Source organism: Natrix helvetica, assembly GCF_964273705.1.
Source record: "Natrix helvetica genome assembly, chromosome: 2".
NCBI classification, from domain to species: domain Eukaryota; kingdom Metazoa; phylum Chordata; class Lepidosauria; order Squamata; family Natricidae; genus Natrix; species Natrix helvetica.
This window is the reverse complement of record NC_138552.1, coordinates 112792189-112815251: the sequence shown is the minus strand read 5'-3', so window position 1 is coordinate 112815251 and position 23063 is coordinate 112792189. Positions and strand designations below refer to the sequence as shown.

The following is a 23063-nucleotide window of genomic DNA, read 5'->3' as shown; positions in this document are numbered from 1 at the left end:
AAAGCTGCATGTTTTATTTGACTAATAAGCTACAATGGCATGCCTTTTGTTTAGTTGGGACAAAATTGGATGGTGGTGGTGGTACTTGAATCATTTAAAAGTTGTACTTTATTATGCTAAACTAATCAAAATAATAGAATAGGAATATACAATAGTTTTAAAGAATCAATACAACTTCAAAATTATTAAGCATAGCCATTTTTAAAAATAGGAAATAAATAATGCCTGAAAGTTATTTCATTTTCTCTTATTTAGTCATATATGCACCCAGCCAAGGATTGTACTGTAATATAGCAAATAAAGCAGAAAAACATTATAGATACTAGGTTTTAAAGGATTAATTAACTAGACTAGATCAGATCAAATAGGTTTTGTATCTATATTTTTTATGTTATTTTAACTTTACCTACTTATTTATTTATTTATTTATTTACATATCATTTACATTACATATGCATAGTTTCTCTCTCATTTTGTACTGCTCATTGACTGTAAAAATGTTTGTTTGATTTATTCAGTAATTTCAAATTTAAAGTAAAGGACTATATATGAGAACCTTACCCTAGTATTAAAGTTACCTGCTATAGCTGCTAGCATTTCTAGTGAATTGATTCCTAAATTTATTGTCAAATTTATGGACCTGCAACATCATTCTGGAATAGTAGTTGGATACAGGTAGCAGAAAAAATATACAGAGTTATTGGTAAAAAGACAGCAGAATCTAAATGTAAATCATGTAATTACTTCACAGTCTTTTTATGGAGCTCTTTAGCATGTGACATTTAGATTTGATGGAAATAAAAGTAGCACATCCTTGTCTGGCATTTCTCCCACTTTCATTTTGTCTGACAAATACCTATCCATCTGCATTTTGCCTGACAATCAGTTTCCTGGGCAAAGATGAAATTTGAGAATGCATTAACACAAATGCTCAGTCAGGGGGAGCAATTATGGCAGAATTGTTTTATCTAAGCTGCAGGAATACAAACAGGTTTGGCCTATGGCTCAATGCATCAGGAATTTCATTCCTTGGTTTCAGAAGGTTAAACTTTCTTCCCGCTTTAGGGGTTTCTAGGTTGTTTTATCACAACAATATTGATTTTTTTTTTCCTGGAGTGAAACTTTGTCGTAAGTAAGCCCTGGCACTAGATGGCTTCTTGATCTTCTCAAGCTGGTCTTTGATTTCATTTACAGATTCATGCTCAGGATCAAAATTAATGCTGAATGGAGTCTCTGCTGTATGACTACCATCTTATTTATGTTTTCATCTAGATTAATTTCACTGGAGAGGGCACTGGGGAGAATCTAAAGGTCAAATGTAAAACCCATTGCCATATATTCCATGGCACTGATGAGGGACATGTTTCTTGAATCAATGCTCTTTCTCTCTGCTTTATTATATTCTGGAAAGTTTACAGATCTCAATCAAAAACCCCTGCAGAACTGAGCAGATTACTTTCTGACAGAGGTTTCCTGGTAAATTACTACTAGTCTGCTCTCAATTAATATAATTACCACTAAGAGCAATTTGCTAGTGGAGCAGACTGCCAATAGAGCATGTCTTACCTTTCCCAATTTTTGCATGGAATTGATTTACATGAGTCAGTCACAAATGAGGTAACAAATTGTTCTCCTTCTATACTTCTGCTTGTGTCTGATCTCATGGAGGGATGTTTTCTATATCTACATTCATCCTTGAGAGAACTTCTTTTTCATTTTGTTTTATTTTCATAAGATTCTGTATTTATATTTGTTTTTTTTAAATGTCTCCTACACTTGAACATTTGCAACAAAATCAGAGAGTAAAGGCTAGGTTGATGGGATAATCGTGCCATTTGAAATCTCCATAGGCATTCTTTCATTATTAGAAACATTGGGGAGAAAGTGAGGTGTTAAAGCATAATTCTTTTTTTTAAAATGATGAAAAAGGCATCCTCCTCTTTGCTGATGTTTTCCATTGAATTGGAAACAATGCCTGAGTTTCAGATTGATTACTTCACTTCTTTTGTTTTGTCTATTCACTATTTTGCCAAAGACTTTTCTTCTGCCATTATATCATTTAGGTCTGTGCCTTCCAGACTATTTGTTTGAAAGGTTTTGTGAAAATGAATGAAAACATGTTCATCATGCTTCAGTAAGTTGCTCAGAAATGGAGATCACTGTGACATGGTTTTATCTTGGGATGGTATCTGGCATTTGTGTACATGCTCTAGGCAATTAATATATCCTCTTTTTGCCCTTCCATATTTTTCCTGTCACATAAAAAAGCAAACACATCATACTTATTAGGAGACAGAAAACCCTTTAACCCTTCCAATCATTAACCAAGTGTCAATTTCAAGCTGATTTGCCACGCAGGTGAAAGCTTGTCCTATAATTCTTCTGGTTTTTATTTTGCTTTCAATCACTTCAAACATCTCCTGTCTCCAAAGTCAGAGGGTTCAGCCTTACATTTCAGAGAGGGGAAGACAAAGGAAGGGCATGCAATTTTGTAATTGACACATGACTGGCACATGAGTTGATGAATCAGTTTGTAGACCTCAAAAGGAATCTTCTTAAATTCTTTCCCTGACCATCACTGTGGAACCAATCTTCATTTTGCTGTTGAATTCAGATCCTTGATTTTTTTGCTCTTGTTTATTGCAGTTTAATGTTTGTTTGACATAAGCTTGTCTTTAGCCAGTATTGCAAGTGTTAGATATTAACATATATCGTAGTAAGTCTCCTCTCTGGTCCGCTGCTACAGCGGGAAACAGGTATCGTTCTGATTGGTCGAGAGGCGTACCCGATTCCTATAAAAGGGGAACCCTCCGGTCACAGAGCAAGCTGGATCACTACTACTACTAATAAAGAGCTGTTAAGTCACTTCGTGTCCGCAGTCTGTTCTCTCGTTGCCCAGATCTAACATTGGCGACGAGGATGGGATCGAGAGACAGATTGGACGAAGAACGCTACTTCAGAATCTCCGGATTTGATCCAGCCTAGGAATTCGGCAGAAATTCCGGCAGCCATCTCAGGACACCGCAGCGCGGCAAATTCAAACAAGAGAAGATGGCGATGCACACTCCCCCCGCTCCATTCGACCCAGCGAACGACGAATGGGAGGCCTTCATGATTCGTTTCGAGTGTTTTCTCGAAGCGAACGAATACACGGGGATAACCGACGCCCGAAAGAAAAACATCTTCCTCGGCTACTGTGGAAAAGAAGTCTTCAACACGGCCAGAGACCTCACTGCGCCTACTCCGATACAAGCGGTATCATGGACGGCGTTGCAACAGGCTCTACAGACTCATTACGTGCCAAAACCTTCCCGCCACGTTTGCCGCCAGGAATTCAACACGCGGAACCAGAAGGCGGGATAATCAATCAACCAATATGTTGCAGCCCTGCGTAAAGCAGCAACTCACTGCGAGTTCAGGGATCTGGATGAGCATATCCTGGCACAATTTGTTTGTGGGTTAAGAGACATTTCACTACAAAAGAAGCTGTTGGCAAACCCAAATTTAACCCTACAGATAGCACTAAACGAAGCAAGGGCATCAGAGTCAGCGGAGAAATCATCGGTAACCATACAACGCGGTTTCAGCGTAATCCAGCCAGCACCCAGGCACACCAGAGTTCACTACGAGGACACCAACCCCAACTATGAGGATCCCGAGTTCGAGGACAGTCACCTGATGCGGAGCAGTCACATGAGGCCTGGGGGGAGACCCGGATTCCGTTTGCCGCCCTGCGCAAGCTGCGGAGGGAATCACCCCCGGTCTACCTGTAGGTTCAGGAACGTTGTTTGTTCGTACTGCAACAAACTTGGGCACATCGCACGAGTGTGCCGGAGCGAAGTCCCTGCCTCACGGCAGCCACCTATGTACCGCCAACAGAAGCCCAACCCAGGGGCTTGGCGAAATCAAAAAGGGCGCCCAGAGAGAAATCCACAAGTGTTTACCTAGAGAGAAAATCCCCAAAGAGCTGAGTGAGCGTATTCCCAGAGAGATTATACACAAAGAGCTGAGAGAGCGTTCTATCAAGACGCTCAACGAGAGTATTTTCAGGATACAGATGCTGAGATAGAGTTGACCCAGAGAGAGGAATTGCGAACGTATCTCACCACAATAAGTCAGGTCCGCACCAAGCGGCCTAAAAAGCTGAAAGTCACAGTCCTCTTGGAGGGCTCACCTTGCGAGCTGGAAGTTGACACAGGATCGTCCCTGACGATCATTTCATGGGCATCCATGAAACAGGCTATCCCTAGCCTCAAAAAGAGCCAACTACGCGTTCCAGACATCCTGCTTTGAGACTACCAGGGGAACCGAGTCCCCATCGTGGGCCAAGGCACATTCCAGATCCGTTTCAAGGACATCGTAGCCCAGCTGCCCGTGACCATTGCCAGCGCACCGTTACAGAACCTTCTAGGACTAGATTGGTTTGAAGCCTTGGGGTTAGAAGTCACCGGAATCAACGCAGTGGAGAACAGCAGCGCTGAGCAGATATTTAAGGAGTTCGAGGATGTGTTCAGCCCCGGTCTTGGTAAGTATGTGGGTAAACCAATCTCATTCAATTTAGACCCCAAAGTGGCGCCAATCCGACTTAAACCGAGACGAGTGCCTTTTGCACTCCGCCCAAAAATAGATAAGGAGTTAGATAAGTTAGTGGAGCAAGGAATCCTTGAGCCGGTGGATCACGCGCGCTGGGAAACTCCCATTGTGACCCCAGTCAAGCCAGACGGGTCAGTCCGCATCTGCGCGGACTATAAATGCACAATTAATGTCGCGCTACAACAAAGCGCATATCCTGTGCCAGTAGTACAGCACTTATTGCACTCGTTGGGGCCAGGAAAGATATTTGCCAAATTAGACATGGCACAAGCTTACCAGCAGTTGCCCGTGGATAGCGCCACAGCGGAGGCCCAAACTATAGTGACGCATAGAGGGGCATTCAAATGCAACCGGCTACAATTCGGTGTGAGCATTGCTCCAGGTTTGTTCCAGAGCGTCATGGAACGACTTTTGCAAGGGATACCGGGAGTCGTTCCCTATTTCGACGACATCTTGGTGTCCGCTGCAAACGAGGAGCAATTAAATAAAAGAGTCAGAACTGTTTTGGCCAGAATCAGAGAAAAGGGTCTCCGCCTGAAAAAGGAAAAATGCCAAATTAACGTGCCTAGCGTAGAATTCCTGGGTTATAGAATCAATGGTCAGGGAATACACCCCACTTCAAAGAAGATTAAGGCGATCCAGGACGCCCCCACACCACTAAATCAGACCGAGTTGCAGGCCTTCCTCGGACTACTTAACTTCTACAGCGTTTTTCTGAGACAGAAGGCGACCGTTGCTGAGCCATTACATCGACTACTCCAGAGGAACGTACCATGGAGATGGGGACGATCCGAAGCAGCAGCTTCCAGTAAACTGGAAGATGGGCGGAACTGGAAAAGGCACATCGATCAACTTTGGGGTCGCCTGGCTCACTCAGACCTACGAACCGAGAACGAGAGCTACCCACCAATGCAAAGTCAGCCAATCGAGAGCCCCAACACAGAGAACTACGACAACTGCGAGCCCAGGACAGAACAAGAGGTCGAGCACGAAACGGAACAACCCCCAAGCAACGTAAGCGAGCAAACCCCCGAACGCCAAAGCAACGAAAGCCTGAAAACCCCTGAACTCGAAACAGAGAAAGCAACCGATCCTGCAACTACTTCTGACCAACCCGAACTGCGACGTTCCACCCGAGTAAGGCAAACGCCAACATACCTTAAGGACTACATAACTAACCGCAATGTTCCGTCTAAGAGGGGAGGGGTGTTAGATATTAACATATAGCGTAGTAAGTCTCCTCTCTGGTCTGCTGCTACAGCGGGAAACAGGTATCGTTCTGATTGGTCGAGAGGCATACCCGATACCTATAAAAGGGGAACCCTCCGGTCACAGAGCAAGCTGGATCACTACTACTACTAATAAAGAGCTGTTAAGTCACTTCGTGTCCGCAGTCTGTTCTCTCGTTGCCCAGATCTAACAGCAAGCTTGACCTTTAAGTGTTTGCTGCTTCCATATCTGATGGAACTGAGTCTGGCAAAAGCACGTGTTTGTTGCAAAACGGTTTTTCTTCCTGATTTGTGTTGAGATGGTATAATAGATCTTGATGATTACCTGCTTCCAAATATTACTTCACTCAACTCCCCATTTCAATATAGGATCTTAATTGTCACCTTGGAATGAGCACCCTACTCAGAGTACTCTTTCTTCAATGATTTTGTAAGAAGGAAGGTCTGGATCAATTTGTCCTTCAGAAACATTGTTTCCTTTTCTTAAAGAAATCCAGTACATTCATTTCCTGCATACTTTGCATAAAAATTACTGTACACATGTTAATCTATAAACATAGGTGTTGTGGTCCAGCAGTGGCCAGCTGAGTTGTTGGTGGACTCTGGCAGCTCAGACCATTATGGGACTGCTCTGGAGGATGAGGAAGACTCTGGAGGGTGTTTGGAGTCAGAGCAGGAACTAGAGAAGCCTGTTGGCCACCAGGTGGCATCTAAGTCAGGGAGCATTGAGGAGGAACAGAGGGAGGTTGTTCCTGATGTACGTAGATGTCGAATTGATTGGAGACAGGAGCAGCTGTGGAGAAGACTTATAGAAAGAAGTAGGGACAGCTGGTTAAGGGTGTGGCCCCTCCCAAAGAGTTTATAAGTGGAGCAAAGGGAGGAGGATCTTTGCAGGAGACAACAGTCCATATTAAAGCCATTGCGAAAGCCTTCTGTAAGTGTTATCTTGTGTTTGTGAAGAGAACTTTCTAGGCTCCCAGCCAAGGGGTGGCTATATCTGTGTAATTTAGTCGTGGCAGACAGCCAAGCGTGGGTCTGCATATTCCTTGGATTCACGGGACAAAACAGTTTGCTTCCTGACTTTAACAAAAGCTGGAATAAGCATTATTATGGAGCAGTTGCAGGCCGAGAACGCGCAACTTTCGCAGAGGGTGGCTATGCTGGCTGCCCAGGTGGCACAGCTCCAAGCTCACCCTGCTCCACCCACACCTCGGAGGAAATGCCCGGTTGCAGTGCCTGATAAATTCGATGGCAACCAAGCCATGTTTCCAGCTTTCTTGGGACAATGCCAGCTATTTATCAGCTTGAGAGCAGAGGATCTTCCTACTGACCGAGAGAAGGTGGGGTTTATGATTAGCATACTCTCTGGCTCCGCAGCTCGTTGGGCAACCGCACTGCTGGTCCAGGCTAGCCCTTTGCTGGATGACTTCAGGGGGTTTTGTGACCACCTCCGGTTAATGTATGAGGACCCCTTTAAGGCGGAGACAGCTACCCGACGTCTGAAGACTCTGAAGCAGGGCCAGGGTTCCTTGCAGGACTATATCAATGAATTTAGGCTACTAAGACAGGATTCGGCTTGGAATGAGGCAGCCCTCATGGACACATTTGAGGATGGGTTGTCAGAAGACTTGCAGGATGATTGGGTGGAACAACGGAAGGCAGAGGTAGGGCCTGCCTCCCCGTAGACATTCACTGATGAACTTTTATGGTACCGGGATAGACTCTATGTGCCAGCAGGGTCCCTTCAGGGACTTATTCTATCCCAGTGCCATGATAATCCTGCGGCGGGGCACTTTGACCTCTTCAAGACCTTGAACCTGGTCTCCCGTACCTTCTGATGGCCCCGATTGCGACATGACGTACAATTTTACGTCACGTCTTGTGTACGGAGTCGGCAGGCCTGAGTGGCAACATTTTGCCAATCTTGTTAGTGAATACTATCTATGAAGCCTAATGTGTTGCATTATGAGCTAGTAATAATTTTGCTCAATTTGAATAATTTTACTGAAATTTGTATTTTTTAATAAATATGATGGGGAAAACAGATTATAGCACTCAAACCAGATTACTTAGTTCTTGTTTTGGTATTATTTTTATTGTTAATGAAATAAATAAAGAAAAAAAATAAGATGGGGAAAAAAGAAACAACTACTAAGAACCAATAAAAAGTACTATGGTAAAACTTTTTAGTAACATATTCTTCCCTTCCCTTTCATTTGTTTCCCCAAATGACTAACCATAATTTGGATAGTTACACTTTACACTGAACATTATATTGAACATTAAAGCATTCTGTTTAAGTATTTTCATCTGTTATTTTTAATTGATCTCATAATTTTTTTTTAGAAACCATATTCCAAATGTTTAAATTTGCCCTGAGGTATAGTATGTGTTATTTAAGAGAACCATTCCTGCATAAATTTAGCTAAGCTCTTATTACAAATTGCCCTTGCTGCATATTTTGGTCTCCCAATCTGATAATGTTGGCAGATTGTTCCTGTTTCCAATGTTGTGCCAACTTTGTTCTTGCAGCTGTCAACATATATCTTAGTAAATTGTGATACTTTTCATTTATGTTTTCTGGATTTATTCCTAATAAAAAATACTTGCAAATGTTACTTTTAGGATTTTCTGAATATTATAATGATTTCTTTCTTTCCAGTACTTTTGAGATTTCTTTTACACAATCACTACTTTTTTCAACCTTTTTTACAGTACTTTTTTATTAAACTTTCCATAATCCTTCCTGGTTTTTTTTTAAAAAAATATTTTTTTATTGACAGTTTTACAAAGAACATCAAAACTAACACAAACTAATAAAGAGTAAAAACAGTAATGAAAGAAAAGAAGAAAGAGAAAAAGCAAGCGCAGGAAGGAGGAATAAGAAAGGTTCTGGTTTCCTTGCAGTATATATAAGTATGATTTCAAATTCACCTCTTACTCTATTATTATAAAAGAAAAATCACACTTGAATTGTCCATTTTCTTCTAATCATCAAAACCACAAATAAGTGCAACTTTTAAACAGTCTACAAGGGGTTAGCAGTTACCCATAAATATACTTTTTTTAAAATTGGAGAAGTTACCGTATTTTTCGGAGTATAAGACACACCCGAGTATATGACTCACCAAGACTTTGAAGAGGCAAATTAAAAAAAAAGTTTTTGCACTCTGCAGACCTTCAAAAAATGGCCTGTTTTTTGCAAAAACGGGCTGTTTTTTGTCAAACAAAAGGGCATGCATGGCCTTTAGGAGGCTTGTAGAGTGCTCCTGGGGGCTGCCCCCCCCCAAAATGAGCAAAAAACAGTCAATTTTTTGTGAAAACTGGCTGTTTTTTGTCAAAAGAAGGGCATGCATAGCCTTTAGGAGGCTTATAGAGTGCATCTGGGGGATAGGGGGCAAAAACAGCCTGTTTTTCATTCATTTTCGCCCTCCCCGGCCTCCAGGAGCACTCTATAAGCCCCCTAAAGGCTATGCATGGCCATTTTGGTGAAGGGGGGGGGGGTTCAGAAGGCAAAAAATGCTATGTTCAGTGTATAATGCGCACCCAGACTTTCAGCCTCTTTTTTGAGGGAAAAAGGTGCATCTTATACTCCAAAAATACGGTAATTTAGCCATCTCCACAAGTTCCATCATCCTTACCAACCATTCTCCATTGTGAACTCTCCCTGTTTTTCTTTTGTAAGCAGTTCTTTGAAGTTTTGCATTCACTGTATCATTTTTATTTGTTCATCCCGATTTGTGCATCTTGTTCCATCTTTGATGATAGGGGGAGAAATTTTAGCCCCCTCAGAGAAGGCCCACAATCTGGGAGTCCTCCTGGATACGTGGCTTAGTTTAGAACAACACCTGACGGCTGTGACCAGGGCGGCTTTTTACCAGGTTCACCTGGTACCTCAGTTGCGCCCCTTCCTGGATCGGGATGCTCTGTGCACAGTCACTCATGCCCTCGTCCTTTCTCCCCTGGACTACTGCAACACTCTCTACATGGGGCTGCCCTTGAAGAGCACCCGGAGTCTTCAGCTGGTCCAGAATGTGGCCGCGCGGGTTATCATGGGGGTACCTGCACTGGTTGCCGGTTGTTTTCCGGGTGTGATTCAAGGTATTATGACCTTTAAAGCGCTCCATGGCTTAGGCCCAGGGTACCCGGGAGACCACCTACTGCCACCAGTAGACTCCCACCATCCAGTACGATCCCACAGAGTTGGCCTTTTCAGGGTGCCGTCGGCCAGACAGTGTCGGCTGGTGACCCCCAGGGGGAGAGCCTTCTCTGCGGGAGCGCCTTCCCTCTGGAATGAGCTGCCCCCAGAGCTTCGCATAATCCCTGACCTCCGGTCTTTCCGACGCGCCCTAAAAAGTTGGCTTTTCCAGCAAGCCGGCCTGGCCTGTTAATTTTATCTCATTTTTTAAATGTTATTGTCCTATTAATTGGGTTTGTTTTTTGGATATTTATCTAATTTCTTTTTAACTTTCGTGATATGTGTTTTTTAATGTTGTACGCCGCCCTGAGTCCTTTGGGAGAAGGGCGGCATATAAATCCAATAAAACAAACAAACAAACAATATGTCATATTTCAATAACAGTTGAAATACATGTCCTAGTTGATGATCTTATTTTTTTAAATAAATGTTTCAAATTCTGTCATCTTGAGGTCACTTTTTATTCTCCCAGTAATTTGCAAACCATGGTAAATTCCTACCTTCATAGAACAATTCTTGCATGTTTTTAAACTATTTTCTAAATGTATATGCACCATAGTGGCACATCAAATATTTCTTACTGTAGTTGTCCTTGAAGTAAAAAGAAATGATGGTGAAGGTAAAGATGTTGGGCTTAATTTTGTTTTTAGAAATTTCCATATTTTTTAAAATCAAACTTTAAAATTCTTTTTTTTTTTTTACCCTTAACAAGCCAGCTTCTTCTACAATTAATATTCTACTAGTCGGGGATTTTATCTATTTCTGTTATCAATAATAAACAGCTTACACAAGTATGTACAATTTAAAATTATGAAATACTAGTCTATCTCTTTCTTCTGAATCTTGCAAAAGATTTGTTAATTATTATTACACCTTCCTATTAACTGCAAATCTTCAAGGTTTTGTCTGAAATTGGAATAGGTGCCATCAGGGGTGGGTTGCTACTGGCATTATGTGCAAAAAAATGGGAAACTTGGGAAGAGTATTCCAATGTTAATATTTGCTTTTTGCAAACATTTTCCATCCAAGTCTTAAAATCTTATCTTGCATTTTAACTTAAAATGGCTAATAAAAAGAGCACTGCAACTTGTCAAAAGCATTTTTTGCATCTAAAAATACTACTGTCATCTTCTTTTTCTTACGATTGATGTGCCCTAACAATTTATTATAGATCTTCTGCTGTCCATCATTTTTCTCTCAGGAATATAACTTGTTTGGTTGATATATATTATTTCTAAAATGTAAGTGTTCAAAGGTTCAGCTAGTATTGTGGAAAATAACCTGTAATCAATATTCAGTAAGATGCTGGTCTTAACTATTAAACATATGAGTTGTTTAACTCAACTATGTTTGCAGTGCTGAATTTTTTGCTCACCTTTTGAGTAATATACCTTGAACCACAATATGGCTGATAGGCATAGGATGATTATGTTTCTATTGAATTTAGAAGGTGTTTTTGTTTGGTTCATTTATTTTCTTGTATGCAATTTTTTAAATTTGCTATTGATGATTCTTGCTTAATGAACACTTTTTCAGCAACTGAACTTACAATGGCACTGAATGCAGTCACTTAATCACCATTTGTGACATTTGCCAGCTTCTGTCAAGCAAATGACATATGAAATCCTTGCTTAACAACTTGTGATGATTTGCTTAATGACACCAACTGAACATGCCAGAATTCCCATCATTGTGATGACTGACTATAGGGTAAAAACAATCCCAAAATGCAGACTGAATTTTGAGTTCTTTTGAAAAATATTTTCCCCCCACAAATATGATAAAAAGCCTTGACGATTAAAAAAGAAAGAACATAGGAAAAACGAAACAATTGCCTGTCTTGGTTTTCCCCCCAATTTATTTTCATTTGCAAAACTTGCTCTGACAGGCCAAAAATGTGGCAGCAGCTCTAAATCATATTCAAGTAAAGTTTTTTTCTTACAAAATACCCTAAAAACCATATTGGTTTCTGCCTAAATTGACAAATGATCTCTCACCTTTCAAAGTAGTAATGTATACTAATAATGATTTAAGAACCTTTGATACTTAAAACAGGAGTGATAGCATAGATGGATACTTTGTTTATCACTGAGCATGTCACAAGACATAAATATGTGTACACATAGAGCCTGTGAAGGCCTATTCAATCCAGCTATCAATCCAAAGTTTCATGCAAACTTTCATCTGTCAACCATGTTCTGTCTGACCCCTTCACATTGCTTGTGAAGCTTCTGAATGTGATATGGCGAGAAGAATGTGTTAAAGAGACTGAGAAGAAGTAAAAGTCTGAGAAGACAGTCTAAGGGTAATCAAAATGATATGCTGTGCACTCACTACTTTCTAAAACTGAACTGGTTCCTAAACTCCCAACTTCCTAAGACCAACAAGAAAAGCAATGAAAATAACAGGGCCTGCATGAAGCAAGGGATCTATGTGACTGAATGTGGGATGCTCCATTGGGCAGACTCTTGATGGTTAGAGACCAAGAGTTTATAAAGCATTTTAGCAGAATGGGGAAAAACCCACAACCTGTCCACAATATCCACCTTGTCTAGACCCTGAAATTTCCTCTTCTCCAGTTCAACAATGTTTCAATATATTCCATCTCTGCTAATATGATACCGGAATGTGCTTATTCTTTCTATTTTTGATTTGAAAAAGTTACATAAATAGTGATTTAACTAAATTCTCAAATTTCTTACATAGAGTGCACACATATTAAAATCAGAGCTATGCCACAGTTTTCTAGTTCACAAAGTCCCTGTATCAGCCTAGTTTTGCTTGATTTACTTCACAGGTGCAGACTAAATACCTCAGAATACAAACAGGGTTCATGTGATTGCTTCTCAATGAAACCTACAACCCCATTTCACAGAGAAAATTGGAGAGATACAAAATAAATACTTGAAAATTCGACAGGAAGTTCTCCAGCTGGACAGACGTGGGAAATATGGGCTCCTAAGAGTCTCACATGAACCCTGTCTGACAAACCATCTCCGAAGATTCTTTTAAATCAGAACCCCCACTGGAGGTGGGGGCGAAGAAAGGCAGCGTCTCATCAGACCTTGAGAGAAACAACAGATCTCTCGTGGGTTAGAGATTTGCCTATGAATCGGAGTTGGGGCAGCAACCTTCATGGCTAACAAGATGCTGACCTTTTTGTCAAATTAAGTTTGGAACAGGCGGAGACCGGGAGAGATAAAAGACCTGGTAAGAAAATTTAACTAACCCACAATATAAATTAAATTTGGAAAAGGCAAAGAAATTTTGAGAACATAAATAATACTGATGGTCAGATTGGGACTTTTTTTTCCTAAAAGAAAAAGAACAAAGGAAGGTGGAGGGTTGTAACATCAGCCCCCCTGGAAGTTCTTTGTCTGCACTTTCGAACAGAAGAACAGAAAGCAGAGCAGCTACAAACCCACATAATTATAACATTAAATTTGGTTTTGGATCTTAAACAGAAACCAATATTTTACTTTGTTTGAATTCCTTCCAGCTAAAATCAAGAAAAAAGCAAGTTTTTCTTCTGAACCCACTCAATATAAACTCTAATCTGATCTCGGATATCAAATAGAAACCAAATATTTTGATCTATTTTTCTCTGATAACGGATAATCTAACCTTGACTGTGTGGGAAGTTTTAATTAACCAACTACCATAAATCAGAAGTTGCAAGAGCAGGAAGCAAAAGAGACACGTACCCAAATCTAGCTCTTTATAAGTTTGTTCTAATTGATATGTTTTAAGCAGCTGTGGCTGAACGGAGATGGAAGGTGACAGGGGAAAGAATTATTACAGAGATAAGAACTGGAAAATACTAGGGTTTTTTTCCTTTTTCTTTTCTTCCCTCCTTCGTCTTTTTATTTTACTGCAAAAGATTAAGATGGCCCCGGCTTCACTTCCGGTCCCCACAGTAGCTAAAACTTAAGATGGACCTCTGGTCCAAAATAAGCTTCAAAATAAGACTTTGTATAACTAACTGCAATCTTGGAACTCGATATTAAGGAAGAACAAAAGACCAAGATGGCTCCCATCGTTGTCCCCTACAGCAGTGGAAGTGGACAAATTTAAGGTGCACCAGAACTCTGAAATAACTGTATAGCTAATTTGGACTGGACATCATGGAAAGGTAGTAGTTTGAAGAACTACGTGATATTATAAAAATATGCATAAATAATTAAAATCAATCCTAAATAGAATTCTGAACCCAGAGAAGCAGCTATCTAAAGAAAAAAATTAAGCAGAAGGGGGCAAGGGGAGCAAGATAATGAAGGAGTAGAAACAGAGGGAAACAAAAGGCAGACAAAAGAGGTTGAGGCTGTGTCAGGCCGGCAGTCAAATTCCTTTTTGAATCTTTAGCCTGCCACTCTTTCTCTCTCTTTCTTTACTATACTGTTTCATTAGTGGGCAATTGGGAGGGGGCAATAGTAAGGTGTAGGATGTGTTGTTGTCATTCCTTTCTAGAAGCCTAAGGTCATTCTTTGTCTCTGCACCTCTGCACCTGACCGGAACTAGATGGGTGGAAATGCCAGCGTGGCAGAGGATGATTGGATCATGTGATGGACTTGTGGTTGTGGGGCAAGGTTTTGAACTTTCAACTGAGTGGGAACCCAGGAAACTTTCAGATTCGGGATTGCCACAGATGTACCAACATGTCTCTCTTATTAAATTGGAAGTTTAAGGATAGTTCTGCCTTGGACTCTGATTTATTTCTGAATGATATTTGGAACGCTGACAGGCTGTTAGTGACATAAGGGAAATTGAAGGGGGAGGTTTTGCCTCAACAAAGAGAAATAAAAAACATCCTTTTGGTGGAGACCTGGGGAAAATTGGGGAGAGTGGATGTGCCGAAGCAAAGAGAAGGGAGAGGCCAGGAGCAGAGAAGTGGGACAAAAGACTTACTAGGAAAAAATCAGACAACCAGAAATTTTTATGTGGGAGAATATAAAACTAAGATAAGGGTTTTATTTCTAAATATGATAATAAAATGGAGTTGCTAATTGATTGAATGTAATAATGGAAAGATAATTAAGCAAAGGTTGAAATATATGGAATATGGATAAATATGATATTGATATTGATGTGGGGAGGTTGTGAAAAACATGACAATAAAATGGAGTTGTTAACTGGTTGAACATAACAATGGAAAGACCAAAATATATGGAATGTGGATAAATATGAAACTGATATGGGGAGGTTGAAAAGCAGAGGTTTGCCATTCACTTTTATACATGATAATTAAACTGAGTGGCAAATTGACTGGAAACGACAACAGAAGGACAACTAAGCATGGGTTAAAATATATGAAACATGGATATACAACGAACTTTTAAGATGATGAAATAAAGTGAGATGTTCACCGTTTGTTATTCTATACAATAGATTAAGGGAATTGAAATGAATATTGAACAGCAAGGTTTGCTACTCATAGACAACTAAAGGTAATCTAATCCAAGACATGGAAAAATTGGAGAGAGAACATAAATGCACTTATAATGGGAAACTATTGAGACTTAAAGGCAGAATCACAAATTGGGGGCACATAAGGCTGTATAATTATATAAAGATAATGATGAGAATAGCTGGGAATTGTAACCAGATCTACATCTCAGCCAAAATTAGGCGGGGGTGGTGGTGGTTAAAAGTACAATGACTATATATGTATACTTTTTTGTTCTATTTTTCTTTTTTTTAAAAAGGAGAATATATGTTTAAAATAAAATATGTATATTGAAAAGAAACTATAAATACCATCAATATGAAATGGAGCTTGCTCAGAAGTTGAAATACACCAAGCAAATGAGGTGAAGGAGAGAGGTAAGGGAAGGAGAGAGGGATAGGAGAGAGGGTAGGAGGGGGGAAGAGGAGGAGAGAAATGAGGAGTGGAAACGGGAGAGAGGAGTAGGAGAGAGGAAGGGGAAGTAGAGAAGGGAAGGAGGACAGAGAGAAGAAAGGAGGTAGGGAGGAGGATGAGAGAGGGAGAAGAAAGTGAATGCACAAGTATAGTGTATGGAGAACAGAAGAGCCAATAAATGTTTTTTTTTTCTTTCTTTTTCTTATGGGGAGTTGATGGTAAGATGAATTGATGTAAACATTTAATAATATAATACGATGTTGGTTATGTAATAGTATACATGTGATTATATGTTATGAAAATGAAAAATAAAAAACTTTACAAAAAATACTTGACAAGGACATCAGTCAGGTGTAAATCTGGATCAGCCAGAAATATTGCGATTCTCAACTTTAAGCAAGGAACCCAGAAATATCTATGAACCAAGGTATCAGCCAAAAGTCTTCTGCTCCTTTGTAAAGAAAGGCCCTTTGAGGCTTTTCTGTGTATTTAGACAAATAATGAACAGTCTACTGACAAACAACATACAAAATGCCTGGCCAAAGAAGAGGGTTAAAAAAAGATATTCTGCAATAGGAAAGGACTGCATGTCATCAGAAATATTTAAGAAATTCAGAAATTTTTGGTGTCCTTGAGATGAGCATACCATGATGGATTTATACAGTAAATGTATCTAGAGATCTACTGTATTTTAAATATTTTAAACAGTCCTGCCAATACATGCAGATAAAATCCTTCATTAATAAAATTCATGCTGCCAAAGGCAAGCTGAACACTAAGATTCAATACTGTTCAATACGGGATCGTATCCTGCCCCATACATCCCTGCGACCAATCCACTCTCACAGAGAGGGACTTCTCCGGGTGCCGTCCACTAGGCAGTGCCAGAGGAGTAGGGCCTTCTCTGTGATGGGCCCAGCCCTCTGGAACGACCTCCTCCCTGATATTAGGACAATGACTGATCTCCGCTCCTTCCGCACGAAACTCAAGACCCACCTGTTCCAACTAGCCGGCCTGGCTTAATTAGAACTCTCTAACCTCCCTGGCAATTTTAAACTGTAAATTTAAATTTTGGGGGTATTTTAATTGTTTTAATTGTTGTAATTTTATTGTTATTTATCTTAACTTTGTGGCTTTTATTTCTATTTGAATTGTTAATGTTGTTGTATTTACCTCCTCCATGCCACATGCCTATATATTTGATTGTACGTCGCCCCGAGTCCCTTCGCGGAGAGGGTGCGACTGATAAATAGAATAAATAATAATAATAATAATAACTGTTGTGCCAGTTCTAAAGAGTAGGCAAAATGAGGTCTGACTACCCTTTGAAATACAGTCCAATGTTAGTTCTGGAGACAACAGTTCTCAGTATATGGATGTGACACTTCTTCAGCACTCAATGTCGTTTTATTGCTTTCAACACAGAGAATACAATTTCTGTCCCATTTAACACATTGGTGGGCTCTGTGGAATATAATTCACAGATGTCAAAATGTTCTAATAATTGACTAATTATGAGTGATAAAATTTGTTATCAATTATTCACGGTGCTTTGGAAATTGGCTCAAAGCTCTGTTGATCAAAAAAGTAAAACTAGTGTAGAGATTGAACTGCACTGCTTCCTTGGCACATTTTTTACTTAGTATCATGTTTTGATATTTGTAGGTTCCATACTCTCTTAATCTTGGGCACGTTTTTATTCTTCTAAAGTGTAAAATGGTTCTTCCATACAGTCTATAAACTTACCTTTACTAAAATGCCTTTTGGGTCTATTTAGTTACAATTGTCTCTGTTCAGTCCATATTCAATCCTACTAGTGTTTCAGATTCCCCTCCCAAACCACAAATGGGACACAAAATGAAACTCACACTTTTCCAGTGCCATAACTTTTGTAGTCTACTACTGCCGAAACAGCTACAATTACAGCAGGCATGCCATAGCCAACCAAATAGAAGTATTTTCTACGTGAATGTTCACTCTCGAAGACTTCCACCAACATTATGTAGAGCTGTACTCCTTCCAAAAACATCCAAGTGAAAGCAGAGAGGAAGAAGAAATGCAGGAGAGCGGCAAACACAGCACAGGCTATCTGGGAGAACAAAAAAGACAAAGTAGAACAGTAGTTATATGTGTACAATGATTAAAGGTGGGTGCAAATTATGCAGTTAGATGAGCCTTCTGCTATTTACATATTAAACTGGAGGTATAAACGTATAGATGGATCTTGTGATTTATTTACTCTTTATTTTCAGGATTCAACCATTTAATGTTGTAAAGAAAAATGCCGTTATACCATTATGATGTCTTCTTACACATGTATATTTGATATAGTATCAGACTAAACTACTTGGCTTGTTTAGATGCATATTTACATATGTTCAGTTGGATTTTAAAAATTATAATGCGCACTGCAAAACCATGCATTCTGCTTTCAACAATTTCTAAAGTAGAAAAAGGTTGCTGAACAATAACCACACAACTTTTCGACCCCCCCCCCGAAAATCAGTAGCTTGGTTGATATACCTTTCTCCAAGCATTGCCATTTCTAAGGGTCTTATATACAGAGAATGAACAAGTTTGCAAATAAAGAATGGTGAGGAATTCTATAAATGCAGTAAAGCAGGCTTTGCTACATATTAAAAGTTAACTATTTGCAAGGAAAGAACTAGACAAGTTTCTCCTAGACTCTCACCTTTGAATTAAAGACCTCAAGACACATATCTGAGAGAGTTTGGGGAGATGCTATAAATTATCTGCTTTATTACTACCACTATTTGCCTCAAATATGCCTCATGTAAAATCTGGTTTACTGGGGAACCTCCAACTTCTTTTTTTTGGTGTGTTCATGTAAGTGTCGACACCCAATGACTGTCTGGAGAAATCTCTGCAGGTTTGTTGTAAGATTTCAGAAGTGGTTTGTCCTTAATTTTATTTTATTTTATTTTATTTATAGACCGCCCCCTCTCCCCAAAGGGACTCGGGGCGGTGTACAGACCACAATAAAACAATATACAAACTTAAATAATTATAAATACCCATTAAAACAAATTATATGATAGGCTGTACAATATAGTTAAAAATTAAAACAACCTATAACATCTATCCCTAAACATTTAAAATTTAAAATACAGGCTAGAGGGACACAAAAGCTACAGTTAGGCCAGGCCAGCTAAATTAAACAGGTGGGTCTTTAGTTTATTACGGAAGGAGCGGAGATCGGTCGTTATTCTAATGTCGGGGGGGGGGTCATTCCAGAGGGTCGGGCCCATCACAGAGAAGGCCCTACTCCTGGGTGTTGCCCGCTGGCACTGCCTAGTGGACGGCACCCGGAGGAGTCCCTCTCTGTGAGAGCGAATCGGCTGCAGGGATGTATGGGGCAGGATGCGATCCCGCAGGTAGCTAGGTCCTGAGCCATGCATCCTTGCCTGCTTCCTTGGGCTGAGCCTGTGTCAAGGTTCCCCCCAGGTGGCTTCTTGCCTAAGTGGGGACTGGAATTCATAGTCTCATGATTTCTAGTCTGATGCCTTCATTTCTACGCCAAACTCTCTCTCTCTCTCTCTCTCTCAGGGGAAATAGGGACCAGGTTATGCTACATCATAATAAAAACAAGCTTTGTTTTCAAACTGTACTTTACCAATAATAAATCCTTCCAAATGTTGCCAAGAAAAATGCAATGCCTTGTATCTAGGCATAGTTGCCAGGAGTCAACATTGGTATGAAGCCACACACAGAGAAATACTAGCAGAAGTAAGGAAGTGCTTCAGAATATGAAACAGAGGAACTACGCACTTTAGTTGACGTATTGCAAGAAAATGACTAGAAACAGCCATTTTGGACATTATGCATTCTTAAGATAGAAATTGATAATATTGAAAGTCTAAGCAAGATAATAGTTAAGACACAAGGCTAAAGCCTTAAAACAAAAACTGTAATGGTTAAATATAAAGACATGCCATTATCCAATTTAAGGATAATGCCATGGTAATAGAATTTCAGATAAAGAATTCTGGAATATAATCAGCAGTGTGATGTAGCTACAAAAAGGACAATTCATTTTTTTTAAAACCCTGAACCAACAAATGGTTTCCAAATCGAGATATTGGTAAGTAACTGCTCCATTTTATTTTGCATTGGTCCAGACACCTCCTTATGTCCAATTCTGAATACCATACTAACTGCAGTGCTTCTCAAATAGTGGGGCGGGCCCCCCAGGGGGGGCGCGAGGCTCCGTAAAGGGGGGCTTAGCTCAAATTATTTTATATATTTTTGTTTTGCAGGTTAAAGTTTTTTTAATATTGTGTTCCTTTAAATCCTGTGCTCCTTTAAATCTTTTCTGCTACAGTTAATAAAGCTATTCTTTGTTGTAAATTGATCCACATTTCTTTCTTTTTTTATTCTCTTATACGTTAATAAGGTGTTATGCAGAGGTGTACTTATAACAATTTTATAGACAAATGATACTATTTACAGTCGTGCGGGGCGCGCGAAATGTTTTCTTCTTCCTAGGGGGGGCATGACAGAAAATAATTGAGAAGCACTGTAACTGGAATAGGTTCGGAGAAGAGTAAAAAAAAATGATCAGGTCCTACAGGGAGATAATCAACTATCCAAAGAGGTTACGAGTCCAAAAGCTTGGAAGAATAAGCTCTGGTTCCAGTGACCAATTCAGAGTGGATCCTCAAATGGGTCCCATGTTAATGTTTGGCTTTCCAATACCACATCAGATCAGGAACTTTCCTGGCTTCTCATACTGTTATTAAATCCCAAATAAAGGGATCCTGAGGGAGTTGTCCCAGACATTGTGCTACTATCATCATTAATGAGGAATCTCACCTTGGAGACATTTTTGGAAAATTTCCCTGTCACTCAGTTTCTTGGCCCACAAATTTGGTGGGCATTTTTAAAAAGAAATTTGTATTTAATAATCTAGTAAAACTAGAATTGAATGTCATCAGTAATTTTCCTATTTAAAATAGGAAGAGATATGTATGCTGTATGTGCACTTAACAATTGTTTGAGTAATCCCTTCTGAATTGTAGCATTTGTCAAGTATAAGACAGGATATTTAATGATGAATAAGCAACTGTATATAAGAGTTTTTAATCACTGAATTATATTTCAATATTCCTCAACTGTGCTATAAAACAGCTGTTGTCTAAATGCCATGTATATGCAAATGCTTAATGAACTAGGGCATCTATTATATTATGTGTCTGAGATACATTATAGTTACTAGCTTGATGTAATATTTAGCATCCTGATTTTCTTAAGTTTTGTAGCAGCTGGAAGAGACTTGTTACAAAGGCTTGGTTGCTTTTAGTAGCCTGGGCAAGTTCCTGACATTGGCACTACTTTTATTTGGCTACATATCAAAAGTATCTAGTGGTGTGAACTTTATTGTACCTAGATACTTAAGGCTGATAATTCTATTGCCCTTAATGGAAATTAGCATAAATGGAACTGGAATGAACTCCATCATATACCTGGAAATGTGCCCCAAATTAGATAAATGTCATATTTATCTCTCAACATGCAATGAAAATAGTAGTAGGAAGCTGTGTTGGATATGGTTGCTGTTTTTGTAAAAAATTGTAAAAATAATAAAGGCAAAATACAAGCAAGCAAACAGGAGGCTGACAATAGCCAGCTACTTCAAAATCATATAGTTGACCAAACAGGACTCTAAGCTCTGATACCTCTGTTCATGAAAAACAAAAGATGCCAATTAACTTTTTTAGAAAAAGATTTGAGGGGCTGGAATGAGGATAAAATCAAAAAGGCAAAGTTTTGTTTATCTGCTTTTATAGGGAACATGCTATCCTGAAGAGCAGTTTCTTTAAATATTATATAGATAGGACTACATGAGTGAGGGTTTTTCATGAACATTATTTGTCAGTACACTGTAATCCAGGGGTGTCCAAACTTGGGAACGTTAAGACTTGTGGACTTCAAGTCCCAGAATTCCCCAGCCAGCCATGCTGGCTGGGAAATTCTGGAAGTTGAAGTCCACAAGTCTTAAAGTTCCCAAGTTTGGACACCCCTGCTGTAATCTTTTGCAGTGGTTTAACTTTGTTGTGGTATTTATCATTACATTTATTGTAAACATATCCATAATTATACATTTAACCTAGCAATATAATGGGGGTAGAATCAATGTTCCCTCTAATTTTTTTTCAGTGTGAGCGGAAAAGTATAGTGTTTGAGCGGCATATTTACATGCCTGAACACCTCAAGTTTTTTCACATATGTCACCCAAGACAACAACGAAATCAGTGTTACTTGAAACTCAAAGTTATGTTTATTCAAGGTACCCGCTTAATTAAAAGTGTTATATAATATCAGTATCACTTATAATACTGCAAGTCTGCAATATTAAAATACTTGTATAGTGTTTATGGTAATGTACACTGTTATTCACTGAAAGTCTGTCTCATCTTACAGTTTTTCATGTCTGTCTTTCTTTAACAACCATTCTGAGTACACTTTGTCGCACTGGTCGCCGGAGCTTTGCGCAATTGGTTCCAAATAGCACAATGTGGTAGATAGATCAGAGGTCTTCCAACTTGGCAACTTGAAGACATGTGGACTTCAACTCCTAGAATTCTCCAGCCAGCATAACTGGCTGGAGAATTCTGGGAGTTGAAGTCCACAAGTCTTCAAGTTGCCAAGTTTGGGGACCCCTGAGATAGATGCATGCCTACTTGACCGTAAATCTGAGGGAATCTAACTTAAATGCCCAGCTGGCTAGAAACAGATAACAGGACTATGCAGAGCACATGATTCCCAGGCCGCAGTTCCACAGGGGATGCTCTCAAGCAGTCGACTAAGCCAAAGAGGCAAAAAATGAATGGGACTAGAGTAGGCGATACCATTTGCTTCCCCAGGAGGGTGTAGGAGAGACGAAGCTAGCCTCCTCCTCCTCTCCCCCCGGCTTCCCAAGTCAACTGGTTCCGTCCAGGTGGCAGGCAGGAAACTACTTCCAAAACGGAGCTGAAACCGGGCGACCTGAGCACTTTCTCTGGCAGTTTAAAAGGTCGGGGAAGCACAGTTGTTGATTATTATTATTATTTCCCCCCAATCAACATCGTGAGTAGTTTCTCCCCCCCCCCTTTCTCAAATGGCACCGGGGGAATGAACCATTGTGCCCAGGGAGGAGGAAACGGATTAAGCCCACTTTTATTTCTTC

General features: G+C 39.8%; 1 protein-coding gene across 1 annotated transcript in view; it reads right to left on the bottom strand.

Moving 5' to 3' along the window:
• ADGRL3 (adhesion G protein-coupled receptor L3) overlaps window positions 1–23063 on the bottom strand; it is a 586346-nt gene that overhangs the window by 127459 nt on the left and 435824 nt on the right. The window contains exon 18 of the mRNA XM_081943236.1: window positions 17748–17966. Within this exon, the coding sequence (XP_081799362.1) occupies window positions 17748–17966 (219 nt within the window). The remainder of the gene's footprint in view (window positions 1–17747; window positions 17967–23063) is intronic.